The 20,328-nt window shown below is 42.2% G+C and overlaps 1 protein-coding gene across 1 annotated transcript in view; it reads left to right on the top strand.

Moving 5' to 3' along the window:
* Positions 1-18,352, top strand: part of C2H1orf185 (chromosome 2 C1orf185 homolog) — a 67,393-nt gene extending 49,041 nt beyond the window's left edge. Inside the window, exons 2-5 of the mRNA XM_036178592.1 lie at positions 3,453-3,558; positions 8,059-8,194; positions 12,284-12,320; positions 17,967-18,352. Of these exons, the coding sequence (XP_036034485.1) occupies positions 3,453-3,558; positions 8,059-8,194; positions 12,284-12,320; positions 17,967-18,352 (665 nt within the window). The remainder of the gene's footprint in view (positions 1-3,452; positions 3,559-8,058; positions 8,195-12,283; positions 12,321-17,966) is intronic.
* Positions 18,353-20,328: the final 1,976 nt, after the last annotated feature.

The following is a 20,328-nucleotide window of genomic DNA, read 5'->3' as shown; positions in this document are numbered from 1 at the left end:
TTGTCTTAAAAAAAAAAAAAAAGGAAGAAAACAAACAAAAACAGGCAAAGCAGAAATCACAAGAGAAATAATGGTTTAGCTTTACGGCATCTCTCACATGCGCTATTAGACTATGGACTCTAGTTCTGTAATTCACTGAGAATAAAACTTTAATTGTTTTTTCCTTGTGAAATATACTTTTTTTTTGTTGTTGTTGTTTTTGTTTTTGACTTTTGAAGACAGGGTTTCTCTATGTAACATCCCTGGTTGTACTGGAATACTCATTGTAGACCAGGCTGGTGTCAAATTTACAGAGACTCACCTGCCTCTGCCTCCTGAGTGCTGGGATTAAAGGCCTGAGCCACCCTGCTTGACATTGTATTTTCATTATTCTCATTAAAATTTTTCTCTGTCTCCTTGAGATTTCTTGTTGCCCATATGCTGTTTCAAAATGCATCGTTTCCAAGTTTTACTGGTTTTCAACTGTTTCTTTTTATTCTGTATTGGAGAATACAGAACATGCCCTTGCAAAGAATATGAGATCTTGTGAGGCTGAATTTTCTATGTCAGTCAGATCCAGTAGACTGATGGAGGAGCTATCAACCTGTGACTTCCACAGTTCCCTTGGGGATCACTACTGTCCCCCAGAGTTGGGAAGAAAGAGCTGCAGAAGGTTTTTATGACATCATTGCCCTCAGTATTCCATTGGTCAGAACTCTGTCACATTGCTTCATCTGATGGTATGGGAAGCTGAGACAGTCTAGCGTTTTGCCCACAAAGAAGAAAATGTGTTTAGAGGAACGGCCAGCAAAGGCTCCCTGTTCTCTGGAAGAACTTGTATAAGATAAGAAATGCTAGCATCATGGGTATACAAGTAGAAATTGTAACCTTTTGGGGGGGGGACCACCAATTACTTTGGGGAAAATTTGTAACTGCTGATTCAATGTAACGAATTTGTGTTCCCTTGGATTTTCTGTTACTTCTTTCTTTTTTATCCCTTTCTTCTTATTTTGAGTAAAAGCTCGTGATTTTATTGTCTTCCTAACAAAATCAGTTTAGAACCAAATTACTTTCTCTTAGCCTCGGGTTCACAATGCTCGCATCTCTTGCTCGCCAGTGCCCTCGTAGACCTGCAGTCGGGCTCAGCACACTCAGGCCTCAGCACAATCTTCCCTGCAGTTTTAACCTTTTTTGTGGAAAATAGTCTTAGTCTGTCCATCGTAGCCACTCAGCTTCCGGTTACAACGCATAACAAAGAATCCTCGCCCTTCTCGTACTGTGTCTCTTTGTGGGGCTGGTGCTAGCCGGGTTTCAATCAGAAAGTCCCGCAGGTCTTAGGAACGTTCACTGTTGGAGCGCGGTCAGCACAGGAGGTTCTTCACGTCTCGATTCACTTTTTAGAAATTTATTTTTTTAGGTATTCATTATTTTAATAATCTTTAAATTTATTAGTGTTCATTATGGATAGCATTTTCTTATTCCCACTTCTGCTGTGTCTGTAATTGTGCTCTTCATTTTTAATATATTAATTTATGCTTCAAATTTTTCACTTGGCTATAAGATTAATATAAACTTGTTGATTTTGTTCCTCTTTCGCTGAGTCTCAATTTTTTCCTATTGCTGGAGATTACCCCCAGAACCTTACATTAGGGAAGTGTTCTACCCCTGGAAGGAATGTGACAATGTAGATAGGTTTCTAGAAGCCTGTACCCAGTAACAGCCCATTGACATTTTTTCTTATATAAGTATTCTTTTTCCTTCTTTTTTTGTTTCAAAATTTAGAACATTCTATTTTTTTACAATGTTTAAATAGTAAAGAAAAGTCAAAAGAACGAAACAAAAAAAAGGACAGTAACAAACACCCACACAATCTCCTAAATGAACATTTTTGTCATATTAGCTGTGTATCATTTGAAGGATGGAACATTAAAAAGTCAGTTTTATTTCTCTTGTTCACCCACAGATAATGGCCATCTAAATTTGATGTATTGCTAAGTATTGAGTGCTGAGTGTGCTGAAGTCTCAGTACACAATACACATTACCCAAATATTGGGCTCCCTCAAATCACCCTGCTCTAAAGACTGTGCTACAAATTTCGTTAACACGGATGTGGACCTGAGTTGTGTGTGTTCTCATTGGTTGAACTGCTGAACTGTAGAGTGTGCCTCTACTCAGCTTAATAATGCAGCCAGTTTCCCAGAGCTCCTCCCAAATCGTATCACCCCCAGCAGTGAATGAGACTTTTAGATTCCTGTTCCCTTGTCAACAGTTTAAATTTCATCTTTTTTTTTTCCTGCATTTTATGTTGGGTGTAGTCTTCATAGCATTTTATTTGTGGTTTAATGTATACTACATTTATAGTTAGTAAAGTTTTTACATGATTATTGGCCATTTTCTCTCTCTCTCTCTTTTTAAAGATTTATTTATTTTTTTACACATACAGTGTTCTGTCTACAGGCCAGAAGAGGGCACCAGATCTCATTACAGATGGTTGTGAGCCACCATGTGGTTGCTGGGAATTGAACTCAGGACCTCTGGAAGAGCAGCCAGTGCTCTTAACCTCTGAGCCATCTCTCCAGCCCATTTTTCTCTTTTTTAAGTTTCTAGTGTTATCTTTATTATCAGCACATTAAAACTATTTCCTTTTCATTTTTTATTTTAACTTATTCTTTGAGATCCCATCACTAAATAAATACATGTAAAAATTAATTTTTTTATTTTATTGAGACAGGGTTTCTCTATATAACCCTGGCTGTCCTGGAACTCACTATGTAAACCATACTGGCCTCGAACTCACAGAGATTGTCTTGTCTCTGCTGCCGGGTTCTTGGATTAAAAGCGTGCGCCACCATGCCCAGCCCTAAAAGAAATAAGATTTGGGGGTTGGGGATTTAGCTCAGTGGTAGAGCACTTGCCTAGCAAGTGCAAGGCCCTGGGTTCGATCCTCAGCTCAAAAAAAAAAAGAAAGAAAGAAAGAAGATTTTTAAAGGTTTCTCTTTCTTTTTCTTTTTCTTTTTTTTTCCTAGATGTGGATATGTGCAGGTGATACAGGTATCTTTGGAGGCAAGATGCATGGGACCCTTTGTAGCTAGAGTTACAGGTGGTGGTGAGCTACCTGATGAGATGCTGGGAGATGTTTGCTAGCAAAGAAAATAGAAAAAAATCAGAACACTGTGTCAATTGCTGTCCAGCTTTGGCTCAGTTACTTCTGTGGCATGGGCTCCGATTGTTCCATCTCTAAAGTGAGATCCCTGCATGCTTTCCCAATTCCATCCATGATGCATTCCATGCTGTTCTCTAACTCTGGGTCCTCCTGTTTATTTGGATTGTATAGGACTAGAATTCAGGCTCTCTGATTCCTTGGTCAGTCTCAATATAACATATGTTATATCATTGTAAATATCACCTCACTGATTTACCTAATGAACTGAGACATGTGCATGAAATGATCTTTTATCATTTATTTGTACAGGTTTTATTAATTACTTAATCTATTTTCTGGCTGCTGGTGCCGTTAGTCTGGGAATTGGTTTCTTTGCTTTGGCATCTGCTTTGTGGTTCCTGATTTGCAAACGAAGGTAAGGTTTATTACAAAGTTTACCTGAAAACTCAATGAAGGGTTTTTTTCCACAGATATTAAATTAAATTGTTATTATGGAATTGATTCTACAATCTGGGGTTTGGTTGGAGACCCTGTGGTTGAAAAATGCTTTATGTGCACTAAATAGCCTGAAAGAAGGATTAGAGCAATATCCCAGCAATCTTGGTGCACTGAAAAATTTTGAGGGATAACAAGTCCTCTTTTACTTACTGAAAGACTTGGTTCTGATTATAATCTAAAGCTAGAAATTAGGGGGCAACCTACCAGTTTGGAGGTTAGGACATGACTGAAGGGTAAGACCCCTTTTCTTTAGGAGCCAAGAGAACCGACAGAATGCTCTGATGTGGTCTGAAAATGCTCTCTCTCCAGAAACACACAAAACACTACTTGATGCTGCCTTCTTTTCAACTCTAAAATTTTGTGTTTCTACTTATTTAATCAGCTCAGAATTTGCATTCTGGCATTCTAAAACTATAAATAGTAAGATTATCTTCCCACATTTTCTCCCAGAGATCTTCTCAGCAGCTGTCTCTGCACCATGCACAAGTCAGAAAGTATTCATTTGTTCATTGTTTCAACAAATATTTCATGAAAGCACAATAAAACATAAATAATAAAGGAAATATTTGTTAACTATCTTCCATTGTTGTTGGGATTCAGGATATAACTGTGAACAAGACAGAAAGGTTCTTGTTTGCTAGACTGGACAGGAGATGGATAAATGAGCAAACATAAAAGGTGCACCAGGGGAGCCTGTACAAGGAGTTTGTGTTGAATCTGAGCCTTGAGTTCAAAGAACAAGATTTATTAAATATGCCTTGTGCAAAATTTCCTAAGGGCCAGCAAGATGGCCTAGCACATAATAGCACATGTAGACCAGGCTGGCTTTGAACTCACAGAGATCCACCTGCCTCCACCTCCCAAGTGCTAGAATTAAAGGTGTGTGCCAACAATGCCCTGCACATGATTATTTTTTAAGAGACTACTGATCAAAACGAACATGCATTCTTAATAACAAGATATGACAGTTCTGGCTTATATTTTCAAACGACATTCCTCTGTAAAGCCTGGAACCGAATGGAGCAATAAAGAGTAGGCAGGCAAATGAGCAGCCTAGCTTTCGTCTGTGAGAACTGAGGCTGTTTCGAACTACTATGACTAGATGAGACAAAAAGAGGAGTTTGGACCTGAGATGTGTTTCCCAGGTGGAGCTGGGACTTGATAGAACAAGCTGAGTGAGGAAGAAGAGTGAGGCAGCAGCGTGAAGGCTGATACCTGGGATTTTGTCTCAGGCAGCTGGGTGGGTCGTGCTATTTTCTGGGATGAGGAAATTATCATAAAGGGGATCCGTGGGGGTGTGTGTGTGATAAACTAAGACTTGTGTGTTCAACGTGAGTTTTAAAGCCTATTTAAAGTCCAAAATGGGAATGCTGTGTTGCAATTGGGTGTGCTGGTAGAAACTGAGAAGCCACAATGGAAGATTAGGTATAGAGATTCTAAAGTCATAGAACTGGATGAGACTCACCAGGGAATGGTTGTTGAAAAATGATTTATGGCAGCTGGGCCATGGAGCACGCCTTTAGAACAGCACTCGGGAGACAGAGACAGGCAGATCTCTGTGAGTTTGAGGCCAACTTGGTCTACAGAGCAAGTTCCAGGACAGCCAGGGTGGTTACAGAGAGAAACCCTGTTGTGAAAAAGAAGAAAGGAAGGAAAGAAGGAAAAAAGTAGGAAGGAAGGAAGAGAGAGAGAGAGAGAGAGAGAGAGAGAGAGAGAGAGAGAAGAAGGGAAGGAAGGAAGGAAGGAAGGAAGGAAGGAAGGAAGGAAGGAAGGAAGGAAGATAACCTGTGGCTGTGCCCTTCATACTACCTGCATTTGGAAATTTAGCAGCTAAGTAGAGAAAAATCAGTATCTGAGAAGAACCTAGAAGGTGGATAGTCAAGGGAGTAGAAATTTAAAAATATTACAAGAAGGAGGTATGAGCCAGTTATACTGAAATCCTGAAGCTGAGGATGATGAGGACAGAAAGTGACTGATTTCAGGAGGTGGAGGTCATTGGTAACTTTGATGAAATGTTAGTGCAATGATAGGTTCCGAGGTTGGTCCTTGAGGACAATGAGATGTGAGAAAACAGAGAAAAGTATAGATGTCTCTTTCAAGAGGGGTGTGTGTGTGTGTGTGTGTGTGTGTGTGTGTGTGTGTGTGTGTTTAGAAAACTAATAAAGGGGACAGTAGCTGGAGGTGCACATATAATTGTATTAGGTGCTTTTGTATCACAGTGGCTGAAATACTTGACACAATAACTTAGGAACGGCTTATTTTGGCTCGTGGTTTCAGGAGATTTCAGCCTGTCACAGTGGGAAAGGCACGGCCACATTCACAGATGTGGAAGTGTGTGGCATCTGTGGGCCAAAAAGTAGAAAGCTATTAAGCTCCACTTCCTAAAGGTCCCATAGCCTCTCCCAACCAGAGTCATCAAAGCATTTTGTGAGTTTGTGGGCCATATTTTAGATGTGAATTGTAACAAGAGTCAAAGGAGGGATGCTTTTCTTCTCAAAGCAGAAGACACACCTGACAGGTCCCTCTTGTTTCCCACCCTAACACACTCGAGCTATTGCCAAGTTCAATTTTTCCCCTTGTAAATGGCTCACATCCATTTCATTCTGTCAGCCACTGCTGGGCCCTCCACGTCTTCCTTGTCCTCCACACGGACAGCTACACAGGGGTTTATAGCTGACCCTGCCTTCAAGGTCAAGTTCCTGTCTTCTCCACATTCAGCCATACGTTTTCCACATGCAAATCTCATCAGATCACTCGCTTCTTCTCCCCCATGCCCACTGTTTTTCAAAGGACTTCCCATTGGTTTGAAGAGAAACCCAAGTGACCTGTCTTTCAAGCCCCATATTATCTGCCCCTGCATACTCCTCACTCCGTCTCCTACTTTCTGTCTTGCTTTTTGTGTTTCTCCTACATGGCAGAACTCCGGACCTCATAGCTTTGTATTTGATATTTCATCTGCCTAGAATAACATCTCTTCCACATCTCTCCCTTTCTACCAGATTTGACCTAACCATTAGTCTTATTCTTTAGCAGCCTAGTTCAACCACCCTTTCCTCGGGAAATCCTTCACTGACCACCCTAGCCAGGTTGATTCCCTTTGTACAAACTCACACACAGCATCTGGTAACTTTCCTAAATGGCACTTCCCACAGCCATAATTCCTCATCTTCTCGTAGTGTCTATCTTCCTTATTAGTACGTAAGCTATATGACAGGTCATGAAGGTGACGGTTACAGGACCTGCCCCCAGCACACTCTTAAATATTTGACACCCAACATTTCTGACATATGGGTTAAATACTTGTTCAGTGGATTGAATTCAGTGAGTGACTGGATCTTAATTGTTCATATCTTATGAAGGAATCCAATATGATGCTCTCTAGAACTGACTTGGAAACTTCCTAGTACCTCTGCAAAAATAGATGGCCCCATTATTATTGTTTAGAGGGAGTTAAAACTGAAGACCTTGTGTCAACAGGCTGTTAACATCCGTCTGACATGAAGATTTCCTCTTCATGTACATTCCATGGTTTTCACCAATGAAGAGTGATTTGCACATACAGTTACAGTATCAGCCAGAGTATTGTCATTTCCCTAAAATTCCTCTGTGCTTCATCTATCCGCCCCTCCCCCTCCCTAACCCCAGGCAATCACTGGTCTTCCCAGGCCTCAGTAGTTCAGTCTTTTCCAGAGTGAGTTCATAGAGTTGCAATCAGATGTCAAATCATAGAATGTAGCCTTCTCAGACTTTTTCTTAGACAGGGCTTAACCATGTAGCCTAACTGGCCTGAAAATCACTAGGAGGCACAGGTTGATCTTAACCTCATGACAATCCTCCTGCCTCAGCCTCCCAGGCTCTGGATTACCGGTGTGAGTCACTATGTCCAGCTCTCCTCTGTGTCTTTTGTGGCTTGACAACTCCTTTCTTTGTATCACTGAATAATATTCATTGTCTGGCATCATTTATTAAAATATTGTTACTAGTCGGGGTTATCAAGAGAAACAGAACTGATAGAATGAATATATATGTGTATATGTATGTTATATATTATATACTATATAATGTGTATATATTGTATATATGTACATATATATGGGTTTATACATTATATATGTGTATATATATGTATGTGTGTATGTATATGTGTGTGTGTGTGTATATATATATATATATGGGATTTATTAGAATGTCTCTCAGGTTAGGGTCTGACTAGTCCAACAATGGTTGTCTCTCAAAGGAAAGTCTAAGAACCCAGTAGCTGCTCAGTCCACGAGGCTGGATGGCTACTTTTAAAGGTCTGCAACATGCTGACTTCAAACTCCTGTGTATAAGTGTTAGAGATTATTATCTCAATTGGCATATATAATCATATAATCTGATTCCTGTCTAATAATATTTTCTGCACAATGTTTTCCAGGGAAATATTTCAAGGTTCCCAAGTTAAATTAACTGATGAAAAACTGAAGCAAAGACCATCCAAACCGAAGATTAAATCTCATTCTCAGTGTGTTTTCATTTCCCGAAACTTTCATGCTGGCCAACCTCAACGACAGGTAGAGTGTCCTGTTTTAAAGCAGACTCCTTGGAGAGTCCTAGACCATGTTACCAGCGTGTTGTCTTTCCATTAGAAGGCTAATAGATCCACTATTATGTTTTAGTTTAGGATACAAAAGCATGGAGCTAAAATTTAAATTATCCGAGCCGAAGGTCCGTACAACAGGAAAACTGGTTCTCTTTTATTTCTGGAGGGTGATAAAGTTTCTAAAAGAACCGAAAAATTAAGTGAAAATATAGTCTGTCTCCAGTTGCTTTTATATACCTTTCAGCAAAAAACAAACAAACAAAACCCTATACTCTCCATACTAGGATAGTATGAAGATAATGGTGTGTTGGGGGTACATGCAAAATTCTTGGGACTAGAAGAAAAAAAGAAATTTGGAGATAAGAAATGCTCAGGTAACCAGATAGCCCGACCAAAGCAGTTAAGTGTAATTTAATTCAATTTGGTAAAGATCTACTAATCCATATTATATTTGAAGATCTTGCCCCCCCCCACCCGCTGGGGAGATTAAGATGTTGCCCCTGCTTTCAAGATGCTTGTGTGGTACTGATGAGAAAAGCAGACCACAATTAACAACGTTCTGTGTCATAACAGCATCAGAAGGACAAAGTAGAACATGACAAGGTAAAAATGGAAAACCATGACAGAGCCGAGCTAAACAAATGAACTGATGGTCTAACGGCATTCAGATAAAGACTGAGGACAGATAGGATGGCAGGCCTTGGTTACACAGCCTTCACCTTGAATTCAAGTTGAACTCAGCAACCACGCGTCTAGTAACCATCCGGCAACACTGTTTTGCCACAGAGCCTACACAGACAAAAAAAATGATCCTAGACCTAGACAGACTACAGTCAAGATAGAAGAAAAATGAACTACCAGTTCAACTGGTCCTTTTACCCACAGAAGGACATCCTGGTTGCTTCAAAGTTTGGGCCATTATGAGCAAAAGTGCGATATAAACACTTTTGTGCAGGCTTTTGTGTGGACGACTTTTCAACTCACTTGGGAAGATACCAGAGAGAATGGTTATTAATCATATTGTGTGTGTGTGGTTTTATGAGAAACTCTATTTCGCATCCCCACTGGCCAGGAAGGAGAACCATTGTTTCACCTCGCATCCGAATCAGCACCGGCTGCTGTCGGTGTTTTTAGCGTTCACCGTTAGAAGAGAAGCAGAGGAACTGCTCACGGTCATCACAGTTCTCCAAGGATGTATGATGTTTATTTAATATGTGTCTAGGGCTGGGGCCAGTTAAACTGGGCTCTGAGCTCTGTTTACCGTGATTTATGCTGGTGCCGAGGGGTCAGTACTGTACGAATGTCTGATGTCAACCAGGGCCGTCTGCACTTCAGTAGTGTTCTTTCTCTGTGTACCACAGGCCTCTGCTGGACACACTTAGCCTTTTCAGTCTGTGAGTTGGACAGAGTCTCCCACCATCCCAAGAGTTCCCAATTCATACCCTCTAGATGGTGAATGTTCCAGTTGAGTGGTTTCTTTCTGCCTGTTTCACCAGAGGTAGGGGAAGCATCGATAGCACTGAGCTCCATACAGGCAAACCTGTGTTCATCTTTTCAAAATCCACTTAGCAGGGCTGGAGAGACGGCCCGGGGCATATGATGCTATTGCAGAGGATCAGAGATCCAATGCCCTCTTCTGGCCCCTGTGAGTTCTGCACACATACAGAGAAGCACACATACACAAAATTGTAAATTAAAATAAATCTTTATTTTTAATTGTCTGTGTGCAGGCGCATATGTGTGTGGCCTTAGCCAGAGGGTTCAAATCCTCTGGAGCTGGAGTTACAGGTGGTTGTTGAGTCACTTGACTTGGGAACCTGGGTCCTCTAGAAAATCTGTAGCTAGAGTTTCAAAGTACACAGACTCTACAGTAGTTAACCTCATAGCAGAGAGGTGGCTCCAGAAGTTGATTTGCCTGCTGACTTCAAAGTTATATTGATGATATCTGCTCCCAGGGACCAGTGGTGGAGCTACCAGATACCTGCACTTTGGGGCTTCTTAGTGTGTGCCTTCCACACTCTACAGCCATCTCTCAGGCTGGGGCTGTGACAGATTGAATTCAGGCCGCTGACATAATTAGTTTCTGTTCTCAGGACCCAAGGGTAGGTCAGTTTTAAACAGTGTGTCCCCTCTAAAGATGACACTCAGCCTCAGCCCTTTGAGTCAGGGGAATCTCATTGCTGACCCATCCCACAAGAGAAGTCACTGGTTTTAAGGTCTGTGAGGGCTGTGAACATGGCCTGTGAGTAGGAATGCCAGCAGCTTCTCACCAGGACCCCCGGGATGACTTCCCTACTAGAAGAAGCTTCTGCTTCCCCCTCCCTCTGCAGGGAGCCTGGAGGTGGAGCTGTGTTGGGCTTGGCCTTCCGGTTGATGCCTCCCGGGCCTGGTTCTCCACACTTGCCCGCTGTGCTACAGCACCTCTTGTGGTGAAGCTCTTCCCTTGCTTCCTCTTTTTTTTGGCATACTCTGTTCACACATCGCAGTTCTTCCTCACTTGATCACACTGAAGCAGCTGCTAGTCCTCCATCAAACCCAGAATCTCTCCAAAATGGTTTCTTGAGATGGGATTTACCCCTAATTTAGATGCTATGAACATTGTTGAAACCACAACAAAGAATTCAGAATATTATATAAATGTAGATGACAGAGTAGCAACAAGGTAAAGTTCTCTGTGCTACAGAGAAAGATTTAATGAAAAGATGAGTGATCGTGGGTGACCAACCCATGTTGGCGCGTGGGGGGAATGGGGGGAGATGTGCATACACAAGAATGTGTATGTTCAATCCTGACCTGCAGTGCTAGTGCCTTGTGCATGCTAGGCAAGTGTTCCACCACTAGCTCCAACCCAGCCCCTTCATTATCTTACGCTAAGAAATTTGGAGCCAGTAAGATGGCTTAGTGGGTAAAGGTGCTTGCAACCCAGTCTGATGACCTCAGTTCTGTCCCCAGGATACATACAGTGCAAGGAAGGAATCAAATCTAAAAAGGGGTCCTCTGACCTCTACATGTGTGCAATTGCATGAAAGCAAGCACGTGAGTACACACACACACACACACACACACACACACACACACACACACACACGTAATAAGAATAAAAAAGTCTCCGCAGCCATCCCACCCTTTAGCAGCCACCTCCCAGGTCAGTCAGAAGTAGTTCACGCCAAGGCAAGATCCATGTTCCTCTCTGTATAAGACAACATAAGTATGTTTCAATTTTTATTTCCCAGTAAGTGGTTTGGCATATCTTTTCATATCTTTATCATCTATACTCTTAGTAAAAATATGTCTCTAAATCTCTAGTATTTTCTAACTGGATTATTTTCTCAACATTGAAATTAAGAGTTCTTCATATATTGTGGAGCCGGGCAGTGGTGGCGAACCTGTGTAGCCCTGGCTGTCCTGGAACTCACTCTGTAGCCCAGGCTGGCCTCGAACTCACAGAGATCCGCCTGCCTCTGACTCCGAGTGCTGGGATTAATTTCTGTTTTTATTTCTTGGGTCATACTGTTAATAAAACGTTCCAAAAGTCAGCCTAACAATAGAGCTCCAGGATTATATTTACTTTCGCTTTGAAAAGCTTTATTTTCAGAACACTTTGGTTTTGCATAACAGCTTCATTGAGATGCAGTTCGGTCAGTGGCTCCCAACATTTGGAGGTGGCCCATCTCCCGGAGGGTCATGAGCTCTAAGCCCTCAAAGGACAGCACTGAGGTGGCAGGAGCCTTAGGAGGTAGAGCTCCTACAGGAGCTTCACCCACGTAGTGGACGGTGCAGTCTCTCAGAGTGGCCCAGTGTCACGGGTATGGAAAAGGGACACTGTGCAGTGTATGTGCTTAGCTGACAAGCCATCTCTCCAGCCCTCAGATTTTCAAATAACTGGGTTTTCTTTTCTGTTAAAATAGTTTGGGGGGAAGAAAAAGAACATACTGTAGAAAAAACATTTCTATCAAAAATTTGTAATATTGCATCTCTTACTAATATAAATATATAAATACATTATAGGAGCTATACAAATTTCCTTCATTTTTAAAACATGCAAATGACTTTTTTGTAGGCGGAGAAAAGAGAAAGAGAAACAACACAAACAAAAGGTACTTTTTATTTTCAAGAACTTGTTAGAAGTATTTGTGTAGCAAATATTTTCTTAAATCTTAAAGAATCAAGAAGCTATCCTAAATTGTACTTATTTTATGTTCCATAAAAATTCAAAAGATATCAATGTACTAGTATGTGAATTGGCATATCTTTTTTTTTTTTTATTTTATTTCAGAGCTGAGGACCAAACCCAGGGCCTTGCACTTGCTAGGCAAATGCTCTATCACTGAGCTAAATCCCCAACCCAGTGAATTGGCATATCTTTTTAAGGAAAAAAAATGTAGTACCCTGCCTTAAAATGTGAATTTTTTTTCTTATTTGAATTCAAAGGCATCATAATGGTGACCCTGCAGTAACGCTGAGGGTTGAAATGAGTCAGGTATGGGACAAAAATCTTGGGTATTTTGTAGCCATTTAGATATTTATGCCATGTCTTTATATCTCAAAACTTGTCCTACAAAATTTTAGAAATGAATATAAAATATATTTTAAACAATTTTAAATGTAGTGTGAAAAAATTTAATATGTTAAAAAGTTAACATGTAAAGTCGTATAATATGTATTTTAGGAATTTTGTGGTATCTTCTAAAACTTAACTTTTGGGTTTGCAGGGGGTTTCCTTGTTTTTTGTGTTGTTTTTCATTTTTGGCTTTGTTTGCTTTGTTTGGGAACAGAATCTTACTACTTATCCCTGGCTGGCCTGAAGCAATGGTCTCTAACTCTGATCTTCCTTGGCCTCCCAAGGGCAGGGATCACACCAACACACCTGGCCGCAAACATTTTAAACTGTCCACTGTGGAGTCTAATATGAAAATCACACAACTTAATATCTAGGTTGATATCCACGTTATGGATGGTAGGTGGTTTCTCTGTGTCACAGTTTGCTCATTTGTGAAGTGGCACCAACAATAACTCCCCGAAGAATTGTTCAGATAATAAATGAGATCTGGAATGATAAGATGCTTTGTAGACCATAAGGATCTATAGAAATACCTATTGGGGCTGGAGAGATGGCTCAGCAGTTAAGAGAACCAGCTGCCCTTTTAGAGGACCAGGGTTTGATTCCCAACACCTACATGGCAGCTCGCAACCTTCCATAATTCCAGCCCCAAGAGATCTGCCACCCTCTTCTGACCTCCAAGAATACCAAGCACACTTAAACAAAATAAATCTTTCTTTTTTTTTTAATTCAAAGCTGGTCTTGGTGGCACATTCCTTTAATCCCAGGACTCAGGAGGCAGAGGCAGAAGGATCTCTGTCAGTTCAAGGCCAGCCTGGTCTACAGTGAGTTCTGGGACAGCCACACTCAAGTAGAGAGACTCTGTCTCAAGATAAATAAATAAATAAATAAATAAATAAATAAATAAATAAATAAACAAGCAAGCAAAAAATAAACAAATAAGGAAGGAAAGAAGGATGGGAGGAAGAAAGAATGTTTAAAAAAAAGAAATGCCTCCATGTATGGATTCTTACCACTCACTGTGGACCAAATGGCTTTTTTTTTTTTTTAATGATCCCGCTCATTGATTTTAAAAAAATGCAATATTCAACTATAAATCATTAAGAAAAAATTTAAGCTTTAAAAAAAATTTACAGTGCTGCCACCTGGAACCATGGAGACATTTGGGCACAGGGCACTACCTAGGGCCATGTCTGTGTTTGTTGCCCTGCGGAGGCCAGGATCTGGGGTGGTGTCCATGGACCACGTTGATGCCCAAGGGATATGGGGCTGCTAGGCCATGCTACCACCAGGGGCCATGGTGGCATCTGAGGCAGAGCTGCTGTAGAGGGCCATGTCTGGGTCCTGGTCCTGCTGCAGCTGGGGTCTGTGGTGATGTCCATGGACTGTGTTAGCATGGAGGTCATTGGAACTATGCTGTGCTGCACCATCCCTGCCCTTCACTGGCCCTGGGATGGCTGATTTTGCCCCTTGCTGGATACTGCAGCAGGTAAACTGCCCCTACCCCTCAGGGGAGAGCTTGCCCCTGTACTGGGAAAGATAGCCCCACCCCTCACTATAGGTGTGCACCTCACCTGGGAAGTACACTAGAGTTAACCCTGTGGTCAAGGACACTGGTGAGCTGACCCTGAGGGCATGAGAGTAGGAGAGCTGACCCTGCCCCCTCCCCCAATCTCCCAAGTGGTGGCATGGGTGAGGGAAAGATGCCCTCCCCACCTGCCCACCTGTGGCAGGTGAGAGAGCTGACCCTTGTGGTGGTAATGTGTTCCCCAAAATATTGTGCACCCTAATAAACTTATCTGAGGTCAGAGACAGAACAGCCACAAAATTAAACATAGAGGATAGGCAGTGGTAGCACACGCCTTTAATCCTAGCATTCCAGAGGCAGAAATCCATCTGTTCAAGGATACAGCCAAGCGAGGTGACTCACGCCTTTAATCCCAGGGAGTGATGGTAGAAGGCAGAAAGATATATAAGGCGTGAGGGCCAGAAACTAGAAGCATTTGGCTGGTTAAGCTTTCAGGCTTTGAGCAACAGTTCAGCTGAGATTCATTCTGCGTGAGGACTGAGATGCTTCCAGTCTAAGGAAACAGGATCAGCTGAGGAACTGGCGAGGTGAGGTAGCTGTGGCTTGTTCTGCTTCTCTGATCTTCCAGCATTCACCCCAATACCTGGCCTTGGGTTTGATTTTATTAATAAGACCTTCTAACAATTCAGCTACAGACCCTGGGGTCAGGAGAGTAGGAGAGCTAGCCCTGACTCTCACTGGTTGCACGAAAAAGCAGCCTCTGCTTTCTGCCTGGGCAGCACACTAGAGCTGACCCTGTTGTCGGGGTCACAGGTGGGCCAGCCCCGGGGAATAAGAATAGGAGAGCTGACCCCAGGCCCCATGATGCTTCCTACAGCAATCAGGAGAGAGGGCCCTGCACCTTGCCTGGACACAACAGTAGAGCTGGCTCTGGTGATGTGAATGTGGGGGACCCAGATCTGAGGACCCAAGAGCAGGAGAACTCTCCTGCCCCTCCTTGCTGTAGGCTGCATCGGGGGAGCTAGCCAAGCCGGTGCTGGAGAGATCATTCAGGTAGTGATGAGGGACAGCTAGCGAGCAGACCAACCCAGCTACCACCCAGTCCCAGAACCAGGACTACGAACTGGCCCACCCCAGCATCCACCAGATCTATGAACTGTTAAGACAAACCTATAGATCCAAAATAGCAGGATCTCCCTGACACAGGACCACAACAGGATGACCAAGAGGAGCCCTAGAGAGAGCCCATTGTAGGTGGTGTAACAGAAACCAGAGGCCTCGAGCCTGACCAAGGACTTCTGGCAATGAACACTTGCAAGCAAAAATGAACAGACTGAAGGGTGAACTGTGACTCAACGGACCACACCACAGCTTCCACGACAAGATTCTTCCTAGTTAGTTAGTTAGTTAGTTTGGTTGGGGTTTTTTGTTTGTTTGGTTGGTTTGGTTTTTTGAGACAGGGTTTCTCTGTGTAGCTTTGTGCCTTTCCTGGAACTCACTCTGTAGCCCAGGCTGGCCTCAAATTCACAGAGATCCGCCTGGCTCTGCCTCCCAAGTGCTAGGATTACTGGCGTGGGCCACCACTGCCTGGCTGTTTGTTTTTGTTTTGTTTCTTTGTATTGTTTGGTTTTTGTTTTTTCCTTTAAATTTGGTTTTGTTGGGTGGTGAGTTTGCAAGGGCAGAGGGCAGATGCAAGGGGACAGGGAGAAAAGTGGGATCAAAATACATGATGTGAAATCCACAAAGAATAAAAGTTAAAAAAAAAAATTAAGCCAGCCATGATGGTGCATGCCTTTAACCCTAGCACCTTGGGAGGAAGAGAAAAGATGATCTCTCTGAGTTAGAGGCCAGTAGGGTCTACATAGTTAAAGGCCAGTAAGCCACCCAAAACTACATAGAGAAACCCTACTTGAAAAAAAAAAAATTAATAGTGGGGGTGGGGAGTGTAAGTGAGTTTAGTCACCTATGGAATCCAGAAGAAGGTGTCAGATCCCCTAGAGCTGGAGTTACAGGTGTAAGCCACGTGACTAGAGCGCTGGGAAACTAACTTAAGTCTTCCCCCAAGAGCAAGGGGTGTTCTTAACCGCTGAGTCAGTTCTCCAGGCCCGAGACTCTTTTTTAAAAATTTTTTATAATTACATCTCTCCTTTCCCTTTCCTCTTTGCAAACTCTCCTGTGGACCTCTCCCCGATTTCCTTCAAATGCATGACCCCCTCTTTTTCATTGTTATTGTCTGCATATGTTTATATGGATAGCCATATATACTCCTAAACACAACCTGTTCAGTCCGTGTGGCATCACTTGTGTTTCCAGGACTGACCATCTGATATTGGACAACCAACTGGTGGACTCTTCCCGGGGAAGAGCATCTCTCCTGCTCCCAGCTTCCCTCAACTTCCTATAGTTCTTGGTGCAGGTTGAGGCCTTGGGGGCTGTCCCCATCCACTTTGACATGCCCATGGGTATCATCCATGTTCAGCTCATGCTTGGGCAGTCATGTTGGTGAGACTTTATGGGCGTAGCTTCAGACACACTCTCACAGCAAACTCCCGGATCCTCTGGTTTTTGCCATTTTTCAACTCCCTTTTCCACAATGTTCCCTGAGTCTTAGGTCTTGGAGTGTTTTATAGATGTATCCATTGGGACTGTGCTCCACAACTCTGAGTTTTGATTGGTTGTGGTTTTATATAGTGGTACAAGTAATTTTTGGTTTTGCTTTGTTTTGTTTTCGTTTTTCATGACAGGGTTTCTCTATGGAACAGCTCTGGCTGTCCTGGAACTCACTCTGTAGACCAGGCTGACCTCAGACTTGTAGATCCACCTGCATCTGCCCCCCAAGTACTGGGATTAAAGGTGTGTGCTACCACCTCCTGGCTCTAAGAAACTTTTTTTTTTTTTTTTAAAAGCTGAGGATCGAACCCAGGGCCTTGTGCTTGCTAGGCAAGCGCTCTACCACTGAGCTAAATCCCCAACCCCTCTAAGAAACTTTTTAAAGGTACACTGTAGAACTGAGGTTTCCAACCTAGTTAGAATATTTTCCTGGATTAGAACACTTAAATATCATGTATTTAATACTGTAGGGATGATGTCAACTTGGTGTTTTCTCTTCTAGCACTGTCTTACCCATGATAGCCCTAAAAATACTGTTAATTAAGACTTGTCTGGGGTTGGGGATTTAGCTCAGTGTTAGAGTACTTGCCTAAGCAAGCGCAAGGCCCTGGGTTCGATCCTCAGTTCAAAAAAAAAAAAAAAAGACTTGTCTGTTAGGCATGTTGGTGCACACCTATAATTCCAGCACTTGGCAGGTGAATCTCTGGGTTTGAGACCTGGTCTACAGAGCTAGTTCCAGGACAGCCAGGGCTACACAGAGAAACCCTGTCTCAAAATAAACAAACAAATAAACAGATAGATAGATAGATAGATAGATAGATAGATAGATAGGTGAACAGATAAATACATAGTCATTCTGAAAAAGCTGGGCATGGTGGTCCACACCTTTAATCCCAGATCCCGAGAAGCAGAGGCAGTCTCTGAGTTTGAGACCAGTCTGGTCTATAGAGCTAGTTTTGGGGCTACACAGAGAAACCTTGTCTTTAAAAAAAGTGACTTGACTTGTCAATATGTAATAGTAGGCTTTTTTTTTTTTTTTAACAGCAGTCAACTCTGAAGATGAAGTCTGCCTTCCAGAACCCGTTGACCGTGAGTTGCCTGAGATGACCTCGGGAGCAAATGGCAGCAGTGTGACACTGAGCTTGTCAACATCAGTCACTAGTTCTAATAGCAGCCAAAGTGTGGAAGCAGCTGATGACTGGTTTTTCAATGGTTCTCTAGGAGCCAAGCATCCCCCAGAGCCCTTACTTGAGGAACCTCTAGCAGAAAAGGTGTTGGCATACCTGTCAACCATTTCATTAGAAGAATGGCCTGGAAATACAATGAATGTGACATTTTGTAGCAACCAAAAAGATGACAGCATTAAGGAAATGTTTACACAAACAAATGCAGAGGTTGGCATACGCAGCCTTCAGTATGATATTGAATGACTTTTTCTCTTTTGAAACCTGGTATCCAGTGAAATCAGGTGAAGTTGAAGCTGAATTGTGAACTTCTGAGCCTCCTACCATGTCCTTACTAATCTTGCTTGTCTTGTTCTTTACCATAAAATGATTCTAGCTCTTACTGGTTTTTATTTTTAATTAGTTATTATTATTTTGCATGCATTTGTGTTTTGCCTGAATGTATGTCTATGTGAGGGTGTCAGATCCCCTGGAAATGAAGTTATAGACAGTTGTGAGCCCCCATCTGGGTGCTGAGAATCGAACTGGGTCCTCTGGCAGAGCAGCCAGTGCTCTTAACCACTGAGCCATCTCTCCAGCCCACTTGTATTTTTGCTTGATATTTTGACTTGAGAACTTCATGCAATAGACATATACATCCAGAATTCACTTGAGGATTCAGAATTGGTCCGTCTCTACCTTCAGGGACACCAATTTGTTCTTTTCTTTCTGCGTCATCTGCTGCTACCCTCATCCATTTGCCTAGATTACCACAGGTCTCCTTATCATCTCTGCTTCTTCTTTAACAGTTCACTCTTTACACAATGACCAAAGTCATTTTTGAGGTGAAAAAAAGTTACCACAGCCTCTTCTTAAAACCTTGAGGCATCTTCATAGTTTGCTAAAATACTTCTAAGCATCTCTGTTATATCATACACAGCTTCATATACAGCATTTCCTTCCCGAGGGGTTGATTTTATTTCAAGCCATTCTCTTCGGGAAGTCAGCACAATCCGGCCACACTGGCTGGTCTGCTTCACAAACACTGTTTGTTTCTGCCTTGGGCTTTTGTGCTTGTTCTTCCTTTTGACTCTAAACATCTGTTTCTAGATTTTTGCATGACTAGCTCTTGAATATTTCAAGTTCATCTCAAGTAGGTTTCTAAAAGAGACTTAGACTGACCATCACACAAAGCAGGATCCAAAAGGACTCGGCAGTGTGGCACTGCATTGGAATTAGAGGTAGCAGGGTGTCTGTGTGTGCATTATGCATCAGTATGTTTACTGTTTGTTCTCTCCAATACATCTAAACCCATCTATCCATACTGTATCTGTTATACTGATAATTCTTCCCAGTGACCATGAACACAGGAAATGCTTGGATCTTTGTGAAAACCATATCCACTATGACATTCTGCTGAGAAATAGCTGTTAGCATAGCCAGACCAAAGAAAGTGGAGAGCAATTCTAGCATGTGTCTTCTTGGAAAAAGTGCTTGTAAATTGTTTGTACCAAGCCAAAGAGAAACCTGAGCTACTATGAAAAGATTCCTCTGTTCAAATTAGGGGATATATGAAATAAAAATGTTAAATATTTTAAATGGTTTTGTTTATTATGCACACTGCAGCAGTTTATAATATAATAATATATTGAATTATAAAGAATCCATGAGGGGCTAGAAAAATGGTCAACAGCTAACAACTCCTCCTGTTCTTGCAGAGGACCTAAGTTTGGTTCCCAGTACCTCCATCCTGTGGCTCACAATGGTACATTTATTTTCTCTGATATACCCAAACCTATATATTCATACTGCATCTATTATACTGATAATTCATCCTAGATCTCCAGCTTCAGGAGAGCCACCATCATCTACTGGGCTCTGCAGGCACACATAGCCCTGCCCTTCTGCCACACACACATATACATAATTAAAAATCTTAAAAAAGAAGAACCAAAATGTGGGGCTATGGTGACACACATCTTTAATCCCAGCATTTAGGGGACAGAGGTAGAGGCAGGCAGATCTCTGAGTTCAAGGCCATCCTGGTCTAGAGAGCAAGTTTCAGGACTACTGTCTTAGTTAGGATTGTTATTGCTCTGAAGAGACATCATAGCCATGACAACTGTTATAAAGGAAAACATTGAACTGAGGTGGCTGCTTATGGTTTCAGAGGCTCGGTCCATTATCATCATGAAGGGGACATGGTGGCATGCTGGAGGAATAGCTGAGAGTCCTACATCTTG

Source organism: Onychomys torridus, chromosome 2 (genome assembly GCF_903995425.1).
Source record: "Onychomys torridus chromosome 2, mOncTor1.1, whole genome shotgun sequence".
Taxonomy (NCBI): Eukaryota; Metazoa; Chordata; class Mammalia; order Rodentia; family Cricetidae; genus Onychomys; species Onychomys torridus.
This window is presented reverse-complemented; position numbering and strand designations above follow the sequence as displayed.